The sequence below is a fragment of the Oncorhynchus gorbuscha genome, linkage group LG22, assembly GCF_021184085.1.
Source record: "Oncorhynchus gorbuscha isolate QuinsamMale2020 ecotype Even-year linkage group LG22, OgorEven_v1.0, whole genome shotgun sequence".
Classification (NCBI taxonomy): domain Eukaryota; kingdom Metazoa; phylum Chordata; class Actinopteri; order Salmoniformes; family Salmonidae; genus Oncorhynchus; species Oncorhynchus gorbuscha.
Genome location: NC_060194.1, coordinates 32,114,741 through 32,135,935, shown reverse-complemented (window position 1 = coordinate 32,135,935; position 21,195 = coordinate 32,114,741). Strand labels below are relative to the sequence as shown.

General features: G+C 45.8%; 1 protein-coding gene across 2 annotated transcripts; it reads left to right on the top strand.

Annotated features, from left to right (window-relative positions):
* The first annotated feature begins 1,142 nt into the window (after positions 1–1,142).
* LOC124009181 (zinc finger protein 333-like) lies at positions 1,143–19,759 on the top strand. 2 transcript variants are annotated; one of them, XM_046320743.1, is made up of 4 exons: positions 1,143–1,497; positions 17,600–17,700; positions 17,842–17,956; positions 18,163–19,759. In XM_046320743.1, exons 1-4 carry the CDS (start codon positions 1,293–1,295, stop codon positions 19,263–19,265), a joined length of 1,524 nt encoding a protein of 507 aa, XP_046176699.1. In that variant the 5' UTR covers positions 1,143–1,292; the 3' UTR covers positions 19,266–19,759. The 2 variants fall into 2 exon arrangements, with proteins under 2 accessions (XP_046176699.1, XP_046176700.1); XM_046320744.1 differs by lacking the exons at positions 17,600–17,700; positions 17,842–17,956.
* Positions 19,760–21,195: the final 1,436 nt, after the last annotated feature.

Here is a 21,195-nt window from a genome sequence, read left to right as displayed (position 1 = left end):
TGCCACCATGGCCTTTTTTTGTTGCCTTTACCTCCCTTATCTCACCTCATTTGCTCACATCGTATATAGACTTGTTTCTACTGTATTATTTAATCATCAATCAAATTTATTTATATAGCCCTTCGTACATCAGCTGATATCTCAAAGTGCTGTACAGAAACCCAGCCTAAAACCCCAAACAGCAAACAATGCAGGTGTAAAAGCACGGTGGCTAGGAAAAACTCCCTAGAAAGGCCAAAACCTAGGAAGAAACCTAGAGAGGAACCGGGCTATGTGGGGTGGCCAGTCCTCTTCTGGCTGTGCCGGGTAGAGATTATAACAGAACATGACCAAGATGTTCAAATGTTCATAAATGACCAGCATGGTCAAATAATAATAAGGCAGAACAGTTGAAACTGGAGCAGCAGCACAGTCAGATGGACTGGGGACAGCAAGGAGCCATCATGTCATGACTGTATGTTTGTTTTACTCCATTTACTCTGTGTCGTTGTATGTGTCGAACTGCTTTGCTTTATCTTGGCCAGGTCGCAATTGTAAATGAGAACTTGTTCTCAACTTGCCGACCTGGTTAAATAAAGGTGAAAAAAATAATAATAATTGGCAACAAAGAAAAGCTATTGCTCCTCTGTGGCTAAATCATGGTGTAGTAGGCTATTCTGAATTATTTCATTTAGTTCTGAACAGACAGTAGTTATTCTATAACTTTGGCAAATTATTTTAAATTTAAGTTCAATGAACTTCGATCGCTTTTATTCGAATTTATACAACGGACAATTATTTTTCGTGCCACGAGAGGTACCGGATCTGGCCAAATAGGTTCTGGAACGAAACAGTCCAAAACATAGAGGTGCTGGACCCGGTTCAAATTAAGCACTGAATAGTATTTTATGCATTAATAACTATGTTTGTCACTGCATTGCACTGCACTCTCCCCTACATGTAGCCATATCTATTAACTTAAAAACAGATTACGTTTTTACGATCCGAATTTTTTCGAATTCGTATTTTTTGTAACTAGATATGTTTACCTTACTTGCAGTCTGGTATATACCTTGGTATTTACTGGTCAGTGCTAATGCCACCAATTTTCTAGGGCTGTTGTAGTCTTATATTTACGGTAATAAATACCTACGTCACGAATTGAACGGAAGGGCGATTGCTCACACGTTACCCACTCACTACATTGTTGCCATTTATCAACATCTTCGGATTGTTTTTTGCACATTATCTTAGACATTTTATATTATCTACTTCACATAGAGAATACACATCTGTAATTTGGGCAGGACAAGATGGCGAGCTGCAATTTTCAGGCGCAGTTGGTATCCATTATGGAGGTATTGGCTAAAGCAGCAGTAGCAGAAATAAACAGACGCGTAGATGATAGCTGTGCTGTTATACGTTTGGAAATGACCCAAAGCCAGCGAGATATTGATGTATTGAAAAGGAAGTGGCAAATGATGGAGAGCGAGCTGGAGAAGACGCGCAGACGAAAAGGTAGTTGTGTTATTATTCATGGTAAATTAATGTTGGAGAGTGGAGATCCCGACGTTGAATTTAATTGGATTCAACGTCGGGCATAAATGAGTGTTTGGATCAGGGAAGTTTCCTCTCACGATCTATAATGTTACCTTACAAGCTATAATTTTGAATAAAGTTATATTTGAACTTAATTTACCGGTTGCCCGTGCAGTTAGTCTATTTGCAGGTAGGAATGTGAGAAATATATCCACAGGAAAATATCATTAAATTAACATTTCATAGTGCTGGTTGTGTGTTCAGATTTATATCACCTGAAGTATGAGCTTAACGCCTCGATCACACTGATGAGCTTAACGCCTCGATCACACTGACAGGGGATGGCGTTTTGGTCCACCAGAAGTACATTCATTTCCAATAGAATGCTACGTTTTCCTTGCAGTATTGCATTGCATTGTGTTCTATGTGGCGCATACCGTGGATTTATCAAAAGTATACACCAAATTGTATGCGTAGAAGACTTGACATAAATGGTAGCATAAAGTGAATGTTGAACTTTTGTTGCACACATCCAGATGATGATGCGTACCCTTTTGCGCAATACTCTGTAGGTGTGATCAAGGTGTAATGGATGCTGAAATCCCTGAGAGGTTTCCTTCCTCTCATCAGCAACTGAGTTAGAAAGGACACCTACATCTTTGTAGTGACTGGGTGTATTGATACACCATCAAACGTGTAATTTAATAACTTCACCATGCTCAAATGGATATTCAATGTCAATTTTTTACCCATCTACCAATAGGTGCCATTCTTTGCTAGGCATTGGAAAACCTCCCTGTTTTTTGTGGTTCAATCTGTGTTTGAAATTTACTGCTCGACTGAGGGACCTTATAGATATTTGTATGTGTGGGGCACAGAGATCATGTAGTCATTCAAAAAAATAATGTTAAACACTATTATTGCACACAGAATGAGTCCATGTAACTTATTATGTGACTTGTTAAGCAAATGTCTACTCCTGACCTTATTTAGGCATGCCATAACACAGGTGTTGAATACTTATTGACTCAAGACAATTTTGTTAACATTTTGAAAAACATAATTCCACTTTGACATTATAGGGTGTTGTGTGTGTGCCAGTGACACAAATCTAGGCTACAGGATAGATGATAGACAGAGATGTAGCAGCAGCGTATGTGAAGCAGTAGCAGCATGGCAATTCAACTATAACAGAATGACACTTTGACTCATTTTACTATTTTACTTTGAAATGTATGCCAAACAAAAACCATTCGTTTCAAAGTTTAACAAACCATACAACTCTATGCACAAGGACTACTTTTAACAATTTCCACTGAAACATTTACAAAAACTAATTTAGTAGAAGAACTGATGCAATCTTGGTAATGGAATTACTGTAAAATCTCCCACATGTTTTTATGCGAACACATTTTCCCAAAACTCATTTTAATACCGTATCTGTTCTGAATTAAGATCAAAGGTGTCTGCAAAAGAATGGGGTGTCAGCTATGACATGTCACCTTGCGTTAGAAAAAAAACTATGATAACAGAATTACATCAAGGCTCCCTGATCTGTACCACACACAAATGCATCATTATGGATATGAATGTCATTCTCCTCGTGTTTCACAAGTTTGGACATCACAAAAAAGTAGTGTGCAGTGCAGTGCAGTGCAGTGCAGTGCAGTGCTGTAGAGTGCAGTGCTGTAGAGTGCAGTGCTATAGAGTGCAGTGCTATAGAGTGCAGTGCTGTAGAGTGCAGTGCAGTAGAGTGCAGTGCAGTAGAGTGCAGTGCAGTAGAGTGCAGTGCAGTAGAGTGCAGTGCAGTAGAGTGCAGTGCAGTAGAGTGCAGTGCAGTAGAGTGCAGTGCAGTAGAGTGCAGTGCAGTGCAGTGCAGTAACTACTTTTCCGGTGTCAGTTGGTTCTCAGTGGGTGAGGATGCTTGTTAAAGTAAATGGAAAGAGTGGGCTCATGGGTAGGTGTCAGTAAGAGCTAGGAGAGGTGACATTAACTGGAGCGTGAGAAAGTCAGAGAGAGAGATGGGTTGTCCAGACTCATACACTCTTGTTTTGACCAACAGACAACAGAAAGACAAAGAAAACAGTTATGAGCTGAAAGTAACAGTATGCCAGTGGAAGGGAGGACAGTAGCAGGTGACACAACTGGTTTGTGACTATTATGATTTCTCATTTTAGCCAATTCAGTTGCAGTTATACAGTTATTGCTGTATTTTTGGGGGGTGGGGGAATTAAGAGTATTAATCACTTAATTATTCTAAAACAAAATTGATATCAGTAAAATGTCAGGTCTACCATTACTTGTTACGTCTGTGAACGTTCATTATTCTCCCTCGTGAGGGAGAGAGATATTAGAACATGTCTTGAAGATGTATGGTTTCTTGGAAACGGAATTACAAATCACAAGGCAATATCTCTTAACTTACAGAAGGTAAACTATTTCTCAAACTAATTCTGTGTTGATATTGGTTGGCAGGGGTCTTTACATCAACATTGTGTTTTGATGTATTTCTAATACCTTATAAGACTTTCTGGTAGTTGTTTTCTAAGATGCCATTTTTTTTTTGTTATCCAGAAATCAAAGCCTTTACCTATGCCTAATTTTTAAGATGGAAAATGGTTGAAAATTGATATTTGCCTTCATTTCACAAAATATAGGCTAGTAGCTTTCATCTGACACCCAATTCGATATGCTCCTATGAACTTTACGTGTGTGTGTGTGTGCTAGAGGTCGACTGATTATGATTTTTCAACGCCGATACTGATTATTGGAGGACAAAAAAAGCCGATACCAATTAATCGGCCGATTTATTTAAAAAAAATTTTTTTTAAATGTATTTATGTATATATATACAGTGGGGCAAACATGTATTTAGTCAGCCACCAATTGTGTAAGTTCTCCCATTTAAAAAGATGAGGCCTGTCATTTTCATTATAGGTACACTTCAACTATGACAGACAAAATGAGAAAAAAAATCCAGAAAATCACATTGTAGGATTTTTTATGAATTTATTTGCAAATTATGATGGAAAATTATTATTTGGTCAATAACAAAAGTTTATCTCAATACTTTGTTATATACCCTTTGTTGGCAATGACGGAGGTCAAATGTTTTCTATAAGTCTTCACAAGGTTTTCACACACTGTTGCTGGTATATTGGCCCATTCCTCCATGCAGATTCCTCTAGAGCAGTGATGTTTTGGGGCTGTTGCTGGGCAACACGGACTTTCAACTCCCTCCAAAGATTTTCTATGGGGTTGAGATCTGGAGACTGGCTAGGCCACTCCAGGACCTTGAAATGCTTCTTACGAAGCCACTCCTTCGTTGCCCGGGCGGTGTGTTTGGGATCATTGTCATGCTGAAAGACCCAGCCACGTTTCATCTTCAATGCCCTTGCTGATGGAAGCAGACTTTTCAGAGCCCAGCACAAATCCAGGGGATTATTCTGCCCTGAAGATTGATTTATGTCCTAATAACTAACCCAGGTAATGTCCTTTTTTTCTTTCCTTTTATCTAGGACATATTAAAGTGTTTGTTTGTTTTACTGTCTGTTACCTCCTTAACCAGCTCAACTCACAGGTCAAGCTTTTGAGGTGCCCTTCGCTGTCGAATAGGATATCTCCGCTCCTCCTGGGCTTCCTGTCGTAGGTCAGGCTCTGTCTCTCCCGTACCTCCACAGTCAGGAGAATAGTCCTGGGGGTCGTTATTGTTCTTGTTCTCTCGGCATGTCTCTGCTGGTGCGTTGGACCGTAGCAGATGATCCACATGAACGTTGACCTGGCGATTACCAATTTGGACTTGGTAAGTCAAAGGTCCTCTGCGTTGCAAGATCACACCTGAGTTCCACAGGCGCTTGGGGTGTCTGAAATGATGTACCATCACTCTCTCTTCCTCTTTGAATTCTCTGACAGTCTTTGAGTGTCTGTCATGAGCTTTCTTCTGCTGTAGCTGGTGCTTTGCCACAGTGCTTGACAAGTCTGGTTTCAACAATGTCAGGCGGGTACGTGGTTGGCGTTTCAGAAACAGTTCAGCTGGTGTACATTCCGTTACTGTGTGTGGGGTGTTACGGTAAGTAAACAGGAACCGGGGAAGCCTTTGGTGGGTGGGAACAGACTGAACCTCTAGTCTAGTCCAGGCCTTCTTAAAGGTTTGCATGGCTCTCTCTGCTGCTCCATTTGATTGCGGATGGTAAGGTGGTGACAGGATGTGCATTACTCCGTTGTTCTTGAGAAACATTTCAAAATCGTTTGACGTGAGCGGAGGGCCATTGTCCGATACGAGCTCCTTGACTAGTCCAAAGGATGCAAACAGGTGTCTGAGAAGATTGATGGTCTTCTCAGCTGTGGGCAGTTGAGTAGGGAACACTTCCATCCACTTGGAATGGACATCGATGACAACAAGGAAATGTTGCTTGTCAATTTCGGCGTAATCCACATGGATGCATTCCCAAGGTGAGCAGCCCAGGACCATGGATGAAGAGGTGTAGCGGCCCAGGACCATGGATGAAGAGGTGCAGCGGCCCAGGACCATGGATGAAGAGGTGCAGCGGCCCAGGACCATGGATGAAGAGGTGCAGCGGCCCAGGACCATGGATGAAGAGGTGCAGCGGCCCAGGACCATGGATGAAGAGGTGCAGCGGCCCAGGACCATGGATGAAGAGGTGCAGCGGCCCAGGACCATGGATGAAGAGGTGCAGCGGCCCAGGACCATGGATGAAGAGGTGCAGCGGCCCAGGACCATGGATGAAGAGGTGCAGCGGCCCAGGACCATGGATGAAGAGGTGCAGCGGCCCAGGACCATGGATGAAGAGGTGCAGCGGCCCAGGACCATGGATGAAGAGGTGCAGCGGCCCAGGACCATGGATGAAGAGGTGCAGCGGCCCAGGACCATGGATGAAGAGGTGCAGCGGCCCAGGACCATGGATGAAGAGGTGCAGCGGCCCAGGACCATGGATGAAGAGGTGCAGCGGCCCAGGACCATGGATGAAGAGGTGCAGCGGCCCAGGACCATGGATGAAGAGGTGCAGCGGCCCAGGACCATGGATGAAGAGGTGCAGCGGCCCAGGACCATGGATGAAGAGGTGCAGCGGCCCAGGACCATGGATGAAGAGGTGCAGCGGCCCAGGACCATGGATGAAGAGGTGCAGCGGCCCAGGACCATGGATGAAGAGGTGCAGCGGCCCAGGACCATGGATGAAGAGGTGCAGCGGCCCAGGACCATGGATGAAGAGGTGCAGCGGCCCAGGACCATGGATGAAGAGGTGCAGCGGCCCAGGACCATGGATGAAGAGGTGCAGCGGCCCAGGACCATGGATGAAGAGGTGCAGCGGCCCAGGACCATGGATGAAGAGGTGCAGCGGCCCAGGACCATGGATGAAGAGGTGCAGCGGCCCAGGACCATGGATGAAGAGGTGCAGCGGCCCAGGACCATGGATGAAGAGGTGCAGCGGCCCAGGACCATGGATGAAGAGGTGCAGCGGCCCAGGACCATGGATGAAGAGGTGCAGCGGCCCAGGACCATGGATGAAGAGGTGCAGCGGCCCAGGACCATGGATGAAGAGGTGCAGCGGCCCAGGACCATGGATGAAGAGGTGCAGCGGCCCAGGACCATGGATGAAGAGGTGCAGCGGCCCAGGACCATGGATGAAGAGGTGCAGCGGCCCAGGACCATGGATGAAGAGGTGCAGCGCCCAGGACCATGGATGAAGAGGTGCAGCGGCCCAGGACCATGGATGAAGAGGTGCAGCGGCCCAGGACCATGGATGAAGAGGTGCAGCGGCCCAGGACCATGGATGAAGAGGTGCAGCGGCCCAGGACCATGGATGAAGAGGTGCAGCGGCCCAGGACCATGGATGAAGAGGTGCAGCGGCCCAGGACCATGGATGAAGAGGTGCAGCGGCCCAGGACCATGGATGAAGAGGTGCAGCGGCCCAGGACCATGGATGAAGAGGTGCAGCGGCCCAGGACCATGGATGAAGAGGTGCAGCGGCCCAGGACCATGGATGAAGAGGTGCAGCGGCCCAGGACCATGGATGAAGAGGTGCAGCGGCCCAGGACCATGGATGAAGAGGTGCAGCGGCCCAGGACCATGGATGAAGAGGTGCAGCGGCCCAGGACCATGGATGAAGAGGTGCAGCGGCCCAGGACCATGGATGAAGAGGTGCAGCGGCCCAGGACCATGGATGAAGAGGTGCAGCGGCCCAGGACCATGGATGAAGAGGTGCAGCGGCCCAGGACCATGGATGAAGAGGTGCAGCGGCCCAGGACCATGGATGAAGAGGTGCAGCGGCCCAGGACCATGGATGAAGAGGTGCAGCGGCCCAGGACCATGGATGATAAGAGGTGCAGCGGCCCAGGACCATGGATGAAGAGGTGCAGCGGCCCAGGACCATGGATGAAGAGGTGCAGCGGCCCAGGACCATGGATGAAGAGGTGCAGCGGCCCAGGACCATGGATGAAGAGGTGCAGCGGCCCAGGACCATGGATGAAGAGGTGCAGCGGCCCAGGACCATGGATGAAGAGGTGCAGCGGCCCAGGACCATGGATGAAGAGGTGCAGCGGCCCAGGACCATGGATGAAGAGGTGCAGCGGCCCAGGACCATGGATGAAGAGGTGCAGCGGCCCAGGACCATGGATGAAGAGGTGCAGCGGCCCAGGACCATGGATGAAGAGGTGCAGCGGCCCAGGACCATGGATGAAGAGGTGCAGCGGCCCAGGACCATGGATGAAGAGGTGCAGCGGCCCAGGACCATGGATGAAGAGGTGCAGCGGCCCAGGACCATGGATGAAGAGGTGCAGCGGCCCAGGACCATGGATGAAGAGGTGCAGCGGCCCAGGACCATGGATGAAGAGGTGCAGCGGCCCAGGACCATGGATGAAGAGGTGCAGCGGCCCAGGACCATGGATGAAGAGGTGCAGCGGCCCAGGACCATGGATGAAGAGGTGCAGCGGCCCAGGACCATGGATGAAGAGGTGCAGCGGCCCAGGACCATGGATGAAGAGGTGCAGCGGCCCAGGACCATGGATGAAGAGGTGCAGCGGCCCAGGACCATGGATGAAGAGGTGCAGCGGCCCAGGACCATGGATGAAGAGGTGCAGCGGCCCAGGACCATGGATGAAGAGGTGCAGCGGCCCAGGACCATGGATGAAGAGGTGCGGCAGCAGGCTTGTTGCGAACAGCTTCACAAGGTGAGCAGTGGCCTACATGCTGTTGAATGTCCTGATCCAGTCCAGGCCACCACAGATAACTGCGAGTGAGTGCTTTCATTCGAGTGATCCCTGGATGTCCCTCATGCAGGTCAGATAGCAGTCTCCTCTGGAATTTGTGAGGTACCACCACCCTTGATCCCCACAGAACACACCCTTGATCAGTGGACAACTGGTCTTTCTTGTCGATGAATGGACGAAGGTTATCGTCATTTACGAAGGTTGGCCAACCGCCTAATGTTAAGTCCAAGACTTTGGAAAGCACTGAGTCTTTCCTTGTTTCCTCTGCTATGTCAGAAGCAGATATGGGCAGTTCATCAATGAGAGAGCTCTGGAATACTGCTTTATCATCTTCACTGTCGGAGTCACTATTGCACGGTAGTCTCGATAGTGCATCGGCATTTGCGTGATCACTGGATTGTCTGTACTCAATCTCGTAGTCGTAGGCTAACAATATCAGAGCCCAACGTTTCATTCGAAGTGCAGGAAGGGTTGGTATAGCTGATTTTGGTCCAAGGATGGCCAACAGAGGCTTGTGATCTGTCAGCAGTTGGAACTTCCTTACGTAGAGGTATTTGTGAAACTTCTTCACTCCGAATATTATGCTCAGGGCTTCCTTCTCAATTTGAGCATAATTTTTCTCACTTGGTGACAGAGTCCGTGATGCAAATGCAATAGGGTGTTCTTCACCTGACGGTAGAACATGTGAGATGACGGCTCCTACTCCGTATGGAGATGCATCACACGCGAGTCACAACTTCATCTCTGTGTTGTAGTGGGCAAGCCACTTGCTCTTTAGCAGACGCTGTTTGCAAGTCTTGAATGCTTCTTCGCATTGTGGGGACCAATTCCACTTTGTATCGGCCTGCAGCAGTTGGTGAAGCGGATGCAACAATGTGGACAAGTTTGCCACAAACTTTCCGTAATAGTTCAGGAGCCCCAAAAATGACCTCAGCTCTGAGATATTTGTGGGTGCTGGTGCGTTTACGATTGCTTCCACCTTGCTGTTGGTTGGGTACAGGCCTTGAGCATCAATCTTGTATCCGAGATACTCCACTGAGTCCTGGAGGAACTCACATTTGCTGCGTTTCATTCTCACTCCATATTTCTCCAGTCTTGACATCACTTTGTCCAGCACTACAAGGTGCTCTCCAATGGTTGGTGCTGACACGAGGATGTTGTCCATGAAGTACACAACATGGTCTATACCGTCCAAGATCTGATCCATTGTGTGTTGGAATATCGCTGGAGCTGTCGAGATTCCATAGGCCAAGCGATTGAATCTGAATAGCCCCTTGTGTGTCTTGATGGTCAGATACTGTTCTGACTCCGGATCCAGCTTCAGTTGCTGATAAGCGAATGCCAGGTCCAGCTTACTGAAAACCTTCCCTCCAGCTAGAGTGGCAAACAGATTTTCAGCGTTTGGTAGTGGATATTCCTCTGGTAGTATGCAGCGATTTACTGTGACCTTGTAGTCACCGCACATTCTGACGCTCTTGTCTTCCTTTGGAACTACAACAATCGGAGCGGCCCAGTTGCTCCTCGCTACTTTCGTGATTATGTTGTTCTTCTGTAGGCGGTCCAGTTCCTTCTCCACTGCTTCCTTAAGAGCATAGGAAACCGGACGTGGTTTGTGAAAAAGAGGCTTGGTTCCTTCTTGCACTCTGACTTTTGCTGTGAAGTCGTGTATTTCACCGTAGCCATCTTTGAAAAGTTCTTTGTGCGTCTCCAGCAAGTTAGTGAGTGTAGCCTCACTGGTTTGTCATTCACTCACTGGTTTGTCATTTCTCAGACTGAAGATTTCTCCCCAGTTTAACTTGATGTGGCCAGTTTCTGCCTAGCAAGGCTGATTTTTTTTCTCCTTTAACAATGACAAGCGGTAGCGTCCACTCCTTCCCCTCATACCGGACTGGTACCTGGATCTGCCCTAACACAGGAATATTGTCACCAGTGTATGAAGAAAGGCGGATGGACGCGGGCTGAAGAGGACACTTTCAGTTTTTCTTTGTAGAGTCTCTCTGGAACCAGAGATACAGACGCTCCGGTGTCCAGCTGCATTTTTCTGGTTTTCCAGCTAACTCCATGTTGAGATAGATTCCATCTTTTAGTTGTTGAGCCGTGTACACTGTGAACAGTTCCACTACTGTTTCAGTTGTATCTTCCTCTTCTTGTGCTGCGTCTGACACTTTGTGCGCTCTTGCCGTGCGTTTTGAGGCCTTACACACTCTCTGTAAATGTCCAACCTTTCCACAATTGTGGCACTTTTCATTTTGGAATCGACATTCACTGTGCTGATGATTATCTCCCCCACATCTGTAGCAACTTGGCTTAGACCTTTGAGATGTGGGCTGCCTTGTTCTTGTGTAACCTTGAGGACGGGACTGAAAAAAGTGTGACATGTGAGCTTTTTTCACTTATTCCTTGTATTCCTTAGATAAATTATTTTCATCTAATTCTTCACTTCAGAAGTTTCTGCAATTACTTCATTCACTGCACTCATTTGTAATAATGTACACACCGTGTTACGTTCCTTCTTCCTTTTTTTTCTTGACAAAATTTCTCCACTGAGATCGCCTAATTGCAATGGGTTCAATTGCAGTTTTTTTTATTTAACCACCAGAGGGCAGTGTCGCTTTTCTGGACTCCACTAGTCTTGCTACTTGGCAGCTCCTGAATACTGTAATAGCAGTGCTAGCAGTGCTTAGCCTTCTCTACTGGTGAAAGAAAATAAAAATAACTGACGAATTACATAATTATTTTGAGTTTCATTACTCACGCAACATTCTTCCCTTCAAGCAATGTCCGTTTATGTAGTTTAATCACCTCATCGCCACTGTAATATTTGTGTTGTGGAGAAATGACCAGGCAGGAGACGGGAGTACAGTTTTCATTTAGTCAAAACCCCTCGTGCTCTACAGTTCCCGGCACCCCGTGCGCATGTGCATTTCGTATTAGGTGTAGTAACGGAACACTGCCGCAATGCATTACTGCTTAGTAACAGCACAGTAACTAATATAAACAGATGTAGATCCCAGCTACTACAATCCTAGTGAGATATCGGGTATCAAAACGCCGAGGCGCTTTAAGCCTGCACGAAACACAGACCTTATTTGAAGTAGATCAAGACATTCTCTATGGAAGACATGAACGGTAAAATAACGAAGGAACCCCTTTCAAGTTCAGCTGCAAGTTATTACAGGAATTATAACGTGTCGACTATTTCTCTCTAAACTATATACCTTTGACTATTACGAGCCTGCTGCTGCCTACCAACCCTCGGACTGCTCTATCAAATATCAAATCATAGACTGTACTATAATAAACAGACAAATGCGAGCCTTAGGTCAAATCCGGAAACTATCATCTCGAAAACAAAACGTTTATTCCGTTCCGTATTTTATCTAACGGGTGGCATCCATAAGTATAAATATTCCTGTTACATTGCACAATCTTCAATGTTATGCCATAATTACGTAAAATTCTGGCAAATTAGTTTGTAAAGAGCCAGGCAGCCCAAACTGTTGCAAATACCCTGACTCTGCGTGCAATGAACGCAAGAGGTGACACAATTTTACCTGGTTAATATTGCCTGATAACCTGGATTTCTTTTAGCTAAATATGCAGGTTTAAAAATCTATACTTGTGTATTGATTTTAAGAAAGGCATTGATGTTTATGGTTAAGTACACATTGGAGCAACGACAGTCGTTGATTGATTGTTTTTTATAAGATAAGTTTAATGCTTGCTAGCAACTTACCTTGGCTTACTGCATTCGCGTAACAGGCAGGCTCCTCGTGGAGTGCAATGTAATCAGGTGGTTAGAGCGTTGGACTAGTTAACTGTAAGGTTGCAAGATTGAATCCCCCGAGCTGACAGGGTAAAAATCTGTCGTTCTGCCTCCTAGACCGTCATTGAAAATAAGAAGGTGTTCTTAACTGACTTGCCTAGTTAAATAAAATTGGCAAAATCGGCGCCCAAAAATACCGATTTCCGATTGTTATGAAAATTGAAATCGTCCCTAATTCATCGGCCATTCCGATTAATCGGTCGACCTCAAGTGTGTGCGTGCATGCATTCGCGCGCATAGAGTCAATGCAAGATGGTTAGTTAAAGATTCAATGCAGGTAGTTTGGGTAGCCATTTTATTAGCTATTTAGCAGCCTTGTTTTGCAGTCTTATTGGTTCGTGGGAGAAGCTGTTCAGGGTCCTGTTGGTTCCAGACTTGGTGAACTGGTACCGTTTGCCTTGCGGTCTATGGCTATGGTGACTGGATTCTTCCTCTGACACCGCCTGGTATAAAGGTCCTGGATGGCAGGGAGCTCGACCCCAGTACTCACCACCCTCAATAGCGGCTTGTGGTCGGGCCCCTTGCAGTTGCCATACCAAGCAGTGATGGAGCCAGTCATGATGCTCTCAATGGTGCAGCTGTAGAATCTTTTGAGGATCTGAGGGCCCATCCTTCCTAAGGGGAAGAAGGCGCTGTCATGTCCTCTTCACAACTGTGTGTGTGTGTGTGTGTGTGTGTGTGTGTGTGTGTGTGTGTGTGTGTGTGTGTGTGTGTGTGTGTGTGTGTGTGTGTGTGTGTGTGTGTGTGTGTGTGTGTGTGTGTGTGTGTGTGTGGATCTAGTTAATTCCTAGTTGATGTGAACACTGAGGAACTTGAAGCGCTCACTCCTTCGTTTCTTGTAGTCAACAATAATTGCTGACGTTAAAGGAGAGGTTTCTGTCTTTGCACCACACTACCAGGTCTCGTCGTCGGTGATCAGTCCTACCACCGTTGTTTTCAGCAAATTGATGGTGTTGGAGTCGTGCACCGCCACGCAATGGTGAGTGAACAGGGAGTACAGGAGGGGAGCCATGACCAGCCTTTTAAACCATTTATTTGCTATAGATGTGAATGCTTCGAAGCGATAGTAATTTAGGCAGGTTACCTTGGCGTTCTTGGGAACGGGGACAGTGGTGGTCTGATTGAAACAGGTTGTTATTACAGACCGGCTGGTCAGCGCATGGTCTGAGTACTCGTCCTGCTATTCCATCTGGCCCCAGCCATGCGAATGTTAATCTGTTTTAAAGGTCTTACTCACATTGGCTACAGAGAGCAAGATCACTACTGTGATCCGGAACACCTGGTGCTCTCATGCATGGTTCAGTGTCAAGCAACACTGGGATTCGATCTTAGTCCTCTATGGAAGCTTTGCCTGTTTGATGGCTCGTCGGAGTTTATAGCAGGATTTCTTAAAAGCGTCTGGATTAGTGTCCCGTTCCTTGAAAGCGGCAGCTGTAGGCTTTAGCTCAGTGCGGATGTAATCCATGGCTTCTGGTTATGGTATGTATGTACAGTCACTGTGGGGACCACATCGTTGATGCACTTATTAATGAAGCCGATGATTCTTCAGCGTTACCAGATGAATCCCGGAACATTTCCCAATCTGTGCAGTCCTGTAGTTTAGCATCCGCTTCATCTGACCACTTCCGTATTGAGCTTGTCACTGGTACTTTCTGTTTTATTTTTTTGTAAGCAGGAAGATGGTTATTGTCTGATTTGCAAGAGGGAGGGCGATGGAGGGCCTTGTATGCATTTCTGTGTGTGGTGTAAAGGTGATCTCGAGTTCTGTCGCCTCTAGTTGTACAGATGATGACATACTGGTAAAAATGTGTTAAAACGGATTTCGGTTTCCCTGCATTAAAATCAGCGGCCACAAGACACGCCGCCTCTGAATGTGCATTTTCTTGTTTGCTTATGGCCATATACAGCTTGTTGCGTGTGGTCTTAGTGCCAGCATCTGTTTGGTGTTAAATGGCTACGAGAAATATAGTACATATTATGGTCTGCAGCTTATCAGGAGGTATTCTAAGTCATGCGAGCAACAACTCAATACTTCCTTAACATTAAAGGTCACTCACCAGCTGTTGTTAACAAAGAGACACCCACCTCCTCCCTTCGCCTTACCTGAATCTGCCATCTGGGCTTGATGATGCATGGAAAAACCAGCGAGATGTAAATTCGCCAAAAAAAGAAACGTCCCCTTTTCAGACCCTGTCTTTCAAAGATAATTTGTAAAAATCCAAATAACTTCACAGATCTTCATTGTAAATGGTTTAAACACTGTTTCCCATGCTTGTTCAATGAACCATAAATAATTAATGAACATGCACCTGTGGAATGGTCATTAAGACACTAACAGCTTACAGATGGTAGGCAATTAAGGTCACAGTTATGAAAACTTAGGACAGTAAAAGAGGCCTTTCTACTGACTCTGAAAAACACCAAAAGAAAGATGCCCAGGGTCCCTGCTAATCTGCGCGAACATGCCGAAGGCATGTTGCAAGGAGGCATGAGGACTGCAGATGTGGCCAGGGCAATGCATTGCAACCTCTGTACTGTGCGCCTAAGACGGCGCTTCAGGGAGACAAGACGGACAGCTGATTATCCTCGCAGTGGCAGACCATGTGTAACAACACCTGCATAGGATCGGTACATCCGAACCTCACACCTGCGGGACAGGTACAGGATGGCAACAACAACTGCCCGAGTTACACCAGGAACGCACAATCCCTCCACCAGTGCTCAGACTGTCCGCAATAGGCTGAGAGAGGCTGTACTGAGGGCTTGTAGGCCCGTTGTGTGATGTCACCAGACATCACAGACAACAGCGTCGCCTATGGGTACAAACCCACCGTCCCTGGACCAGACAGGACTGGCAAAAAAAGCTTTCACTGACAAGTTGCGGTTTTGTCTCACCGGGGGTGATGGTCGGATTTGCGTTTATGGTCGAAGGAATGAGCGTTTCACCGAGGCCTGTACTCGGGAGCGGGATCGATTGGGAGGTGGAGGGTCCGTCATGGTCTGGGGCGGTGTGTCACAGCATCATCGGACTGAGCTTGTTGTCATTGCAGGCAATCTCAATGCTGTGCGTTACAGGGAAGACATCCTCCTCCCTCATGTGGTACCCTTCCTGCAGGCTCATCCTGACATGACCCTCCAGCATGACAATGCCACGAGCCATACTGCTCGTTCTGTGCGTGATTTCCTGCAAGACAGGAATGTCGGTGTTCTGCCATGGCCAGTGAGGAGCCCGGATCTCAATCCCATTGAGCACGTCTGGGACCTGTTGGATCGGAGTGTGAGGGCTAGGGCCATTACCCCCAGAAATGTCCGGGAACTTGCAGGTGTCTTGGTGGAAGAGTGGGGAAACAACTCACAGCAAGAACTGGCAAATCTGGTGCAGTCTTTGAGGAGATGCACTGCAGTACTGGTGTCTGTATCTGGTGTGGACAACAGCTGCATTGACTGTCTCAGTTGTTGAATCTTGTTATGTTCATACAAATATTACACATGTTAAGTTTGCTGAAAATAAACGCAATTTTTCAGGTCCTGTTGATTGGATTTGAAAAGTGTAATTATACTTTCCTGTGGGTTATATTGTCTCACATTCCTATACTATAAATACAACAGTACGTGGACACCCCTTCAAATTAGTGTATTCGGCAATTTCAACCACACCTGTTGCTGACAGGTGTATAAAATCGAGCACATAGCCATGCAATTGCCATAGACAAACATTGGCAAGTAGAATGGCCTTAATGAACTGCTTGGTGACTTTCAACGTGGCACCCTCATAGGATGCCGCCTTTCCAACAAGTCAATTCGTCAAATTTCTGCCTTGCTATAGCTGTGCCGGTCAACTGTAAGTGCTGTTATTGTGAATTGGAAACGTCTAGGAGCAACAACGCCAAGCGGTAGACCACACAAGCTCACAGATCGGGAGTGCTGAAGCGAGCATCGCGTAAAAATAGTCTGTCCTCAGTTGCAACACTCACGACCGAGTTCGAAACTGCCTCTGGAAGCAACGTGAGCACAATAACTGTTTGTCGGGAGCTTCATGAAATTAGTTTCCATGGACGAGCAGACACACACAATCCTAAGATTACCATGCGCAATGCCAAGCGTCGGCTGGAGTGGCATGAAGCTCGCCACCGTTGGACTCTGGAGCAATGGAAACATGTTCTCTGGAGTGATAAATCACGCTTCACCATCTAGCAGTTCGATGGATGCCAGGAGAACGCTACCTGCCCAAATGCATAGTGCCAACTGTGAAGTTTGGTGAAGGAGGAATGGTCTGGGGCTGTTTTTCATGGTTCAGCTAGGCCCCTGAGTTCCAGTGAAGGGAAATATTAACGCTACAGCATACAATGACATTCTAGATGATTCTGTGTTTCCAACAGTTTGGGGAAGGACCTTTCCTGTTTCAGAATGACAATGCATCCGTGCTCAAAGGGAGGTCCATACAGAAATGGTATGAGATCGGTGTGGAATATCTTGTCTTGCCTGCACAGTGCCCTTGACCTCAACCCCATCGAACATCTTTGGGATGAATTAGAATGCTGTCTGCGAGCTAGGCCTTATTTCCCAACATCAGTGTCCAAATATCACAAATATTCTTGTGGCTGAATGGAAGCAAGTCCTTTCAGTAATGTTCCAACATCTGGTTGGAACATTGCTAAAAGCCTTCCCAGAAGAGTGGAGGCTGTTGTAGCAGCCAAGGGGGACCAATTCCATATTAATACCCATGATTTTGTAATGAGTTGTTCGACGAGCAGGTGTCCACATACTTTTGGTCATGTAATGTACCTGCAAAAGGAACAAATACACCGACAACCAGTAAAGTAAGTTAAACTATTGTTTTATTTGACATTCTGGCTTGTAGACGTCGTGAGAGAACTTTCCTCCTCTATTTCTATGACATTTCTATGAAATTCAACATCTGGTATCCAGGCTAGTAAATTGATTGGATATGGGAAACCCAAATGTGTGAATAGCTCTAATATTTGACTGAATACAATTATTTTCTCGCTTTTTACTCTATGGCATCAGAGAGATCTTCATATCCAGTCAAAATTGTTTTGAAAAAGCAGAGGAGTAGCTCACAGTGCAGAGACGAAGAGCTGGCTGTTGAAGAGGACTCTCAACCCCAGGTGTGATACATCACCTTTAACAACTAAGATAAATTCTGATATTGGCTTATCAGGAGATTTTATCGCTTTTGTGTGATTCATGAGTATGAGAAGGGTTAGATATGCTGTGTGTCCAGAGTATTAACCTCAGTCCCCTGTTAGTCTACCGATGTGGAGCAGGGAGTGAAGACTGAACTCATACTGATCAAAGATGAGGAGACAGCAGAGGACGTGTGGAAGACTGACCCTCAGGAAGAGCTCAGGATCACTGGAGAGGGTGGGTGTGACCATAAGGGGTACTGCTCTGTCTGTCTATGGAAGACTGTGTGGGTGTGGTGGTATACAAGTTCCAAATTGCTACATTGTTGTTTTATGTTCTGGCATATGTAGCGCACGTACACACAATCAGCTCTAAAGCAGTCATGTTTCGCTCTTAAGGGTCTTTTTGTAATGTTTATTTTATGTTTATCCCCATATCTTTAGAATCTGGTTCCAAGCCTGGGAAACCACCATCCTTTGAGCAACGGCACTGTGATGAGGACTTCATCACACAACCCAATATATCTCCCAGAGACTCAGTGGAACATTACCCCAATTCTGATCGTCCAGAGGAACCAGGAACACCCCAGCTCGCATCTACAGAGGTGTTCAGCACAGAGCAGCACCGGCTGGACGAGGACTCACTAGACCTAGTGATGGTGAAAGAGGAGGAGCTGGATCAGACCACGGGCCTGGCAGGACCTGACCAGTTTGTCATGGATGAGACTGATGGGCAGCTGTGGACCTCTGTGGATCCAGGCAGAGACACTGACCCTGTCTGCCACCCAGATTTCTCCTTTCATTCCACAGAAGAGTACTCTCAGAATATCTCAATTTACCCATCTCATAGTGGGCTGCCATCTGTTCCTACTATGACAGATGAAGTGGGGCCATCGCTTCACTCTTCTATATGGAAACCACATGCTAACATGTTCAGTGCAGCAAAACACATGACAAGACATGTCAGGACATTGGCTGATGAGACTAGACAACAGATGCCAGAGGGACAGAGCAGCGAGACGCTGAACTCAAATAATGATGGAAATAGTTTAGCTCTACAGCCAAGGAAGCATCAGTACAGGGCTTCAGAAGCAACAGTGAGATTGAGTGAGTGCATGACAGGGTCAAACATGGCCACCACCTCCACCTTCTCTGGATACAGCCTGAGTCACAGTAGTTTTAACATGGTGAAGAGAATGAGGACTCAGTGGAGGTCGGGCGGCACCACTGAGAGGCGTTTCAGCTGCACCTTCTGTGGGAAGAGTTTCCAGCGTCTCTGCCAGCTCAAAGTACACCTCCGGAGTCACACCGGAGAGAAACCGTACACCTGCGAACAGTGTGGCAGGAGTTTTACCAAGCAGTGCAACTTGATCAGACATGCTGTGGTCCACAGTGGGGAGAAGCCCTTCGAGTGCACACAGTGTGGGAAATGCTTCACCCAGCGTTCCAATATGACATCACATCAGAGAACTCACATAGGAGAGAGTGCAGTGTCTCCATACGTAGCACCTGCATACTCTGGGGATCCACACACAAGTTTAATGTAGTCTCAGAACAGATGGAACATAATTGCGTTATGCTTCAGAAACGCTTTCTATGTTAATTTTGGTTTAGAAGGTATTTTGAGAAATGTTGACAACCTTTTCCTCCTCATTGATTTGTGAAATGGTTTTCATGTTTCACTGTTCACGGATCCTCACTTTTTTAAATAACCTTTTTATTTACATCTACTAACATTTGATATTTCTACCACAAAATCATAAAACCATATTATATTCAAGCAAATGTATTTAATGAAAGAGTCAATCTGTGCTTTTAGATGAATAATATGTAGGAGCCATTTAGTCTGTATTGTCTAGGTAGTGTCTGACTATCTGGGATGTCATGTCTTGCCACAAGGGACAGTCTCATATCAGGTCAGGTTAATAACTAAATTCAACTTGATTTTCAGTTAAGGGTTGGAAATGACTCTGCTGCCCCAAAGTGTTAAGTTACTGTATGTCTTTTCAAAACGAGGCAATAAAATATCTGTTTGTGTTAATAGGCTATACATGTTTATACAACTTTATATTTTACATCTGGAAACTACACTTACTGTTTACATTGTCTAAACTGACACCACTGGGACTGTATGAAACTGGTCATCTGAATCAAGGTTCATTAGATGCTGTAGATGGCTAAATAGAGAAGAGAAAAATGTATATGATTAGTAGTTTAAAAGATTTACCTCTTCATTGATTTGCCTATCAACAGGGGCGGAGATAATGGAGTGAGCAGGAAGTCAACAATTTTAGTGATTTCGTACTTCATCGCTTGTGTTTACCTCTGTAGAGTCAAGGTAGGAACAGTCTTACATCTCCTTACTCTTTCTTATTTATTGTTCTTACATCAGTCATCCCGAAACTCGAAAGGTGCAACAGTGACCATGTGTTAAGGGTGGAATGGTAGGGGTCAGGGGTATGGAGAGGTGGGGTCAGGCTCAAAGGCTTCATGTTCTACGACAGGCCTGCAGGCACAACGATGTGCAATTCAATTGACTTCCACTGTAGTGAGATGGCTGCAAGAGGCAGGGAGAAGAGGGCCTCAGAACAGCCAGAGCTGTGGTTTGGGGTATCGGGTGTCCATCAGCATACTCATACACATTTTGATACATATTGTGTAAACAAATAATGTGTACACACATTGTTACATGAATAATTTATTAACTGCACTGTCATTTGTGTCCTGTCTCCAGAGTTGGTGGTGTGTGGAGATTCCAAGGGAATCGTGGTTCAAGCAGCCACCAAACATCAACTCCTGGAGCAGCAAGAAACCTGTAAGAGCTCTCCCTTTTCCTCTGATGAAACTGATGTCTTTTTTCGATGATGAATATTATTTTGGATGGATTTTTCCCTAGGCACAGGATCAGTGTACTGTGACTCGCCAACAGCAACGATGGTGATCTCCAAGTACCATGACAGAACTGTCAAAATGTGGGACAGAAACACCAAGAAACAGGTGGATGTTATTCTAACTCGTAAATGTTCACGCACTCAAATAATTTCTCAAAGAATGGATGAATAGTCACAGCAATATACTGTTTATGTTTGTATGCTGACACTATCTGCATCTCTGTACAGGCAGTGGTGGAAAAAGTACTCTATTGTCATACTTGAGTAAAAGTAAAGATACCTTTAATATAAAATGACTAGTCACGCAGTGAAATACGACTTGAGAAGTCTAAAAGTATTTGGTTTTAAATATACTTAAGTATCAAAAGTAAATGGAATTGCTCAAATGTACTTAAGGATCAAAAGTATAAACCATTTCAAATGTCTTATATTAAACAAGCCAGGTGGCAACATTCTATTTGATTTATTTATTGGCGGATAGCCAGGAGAACACTCCAAAAGTCAGACATAATTTACAAACAAAGCATTTGTTTTTAGTGAGTCCGACAGATCAGAGGCAGTAGGGATGACCAGGGATGATCGCTTG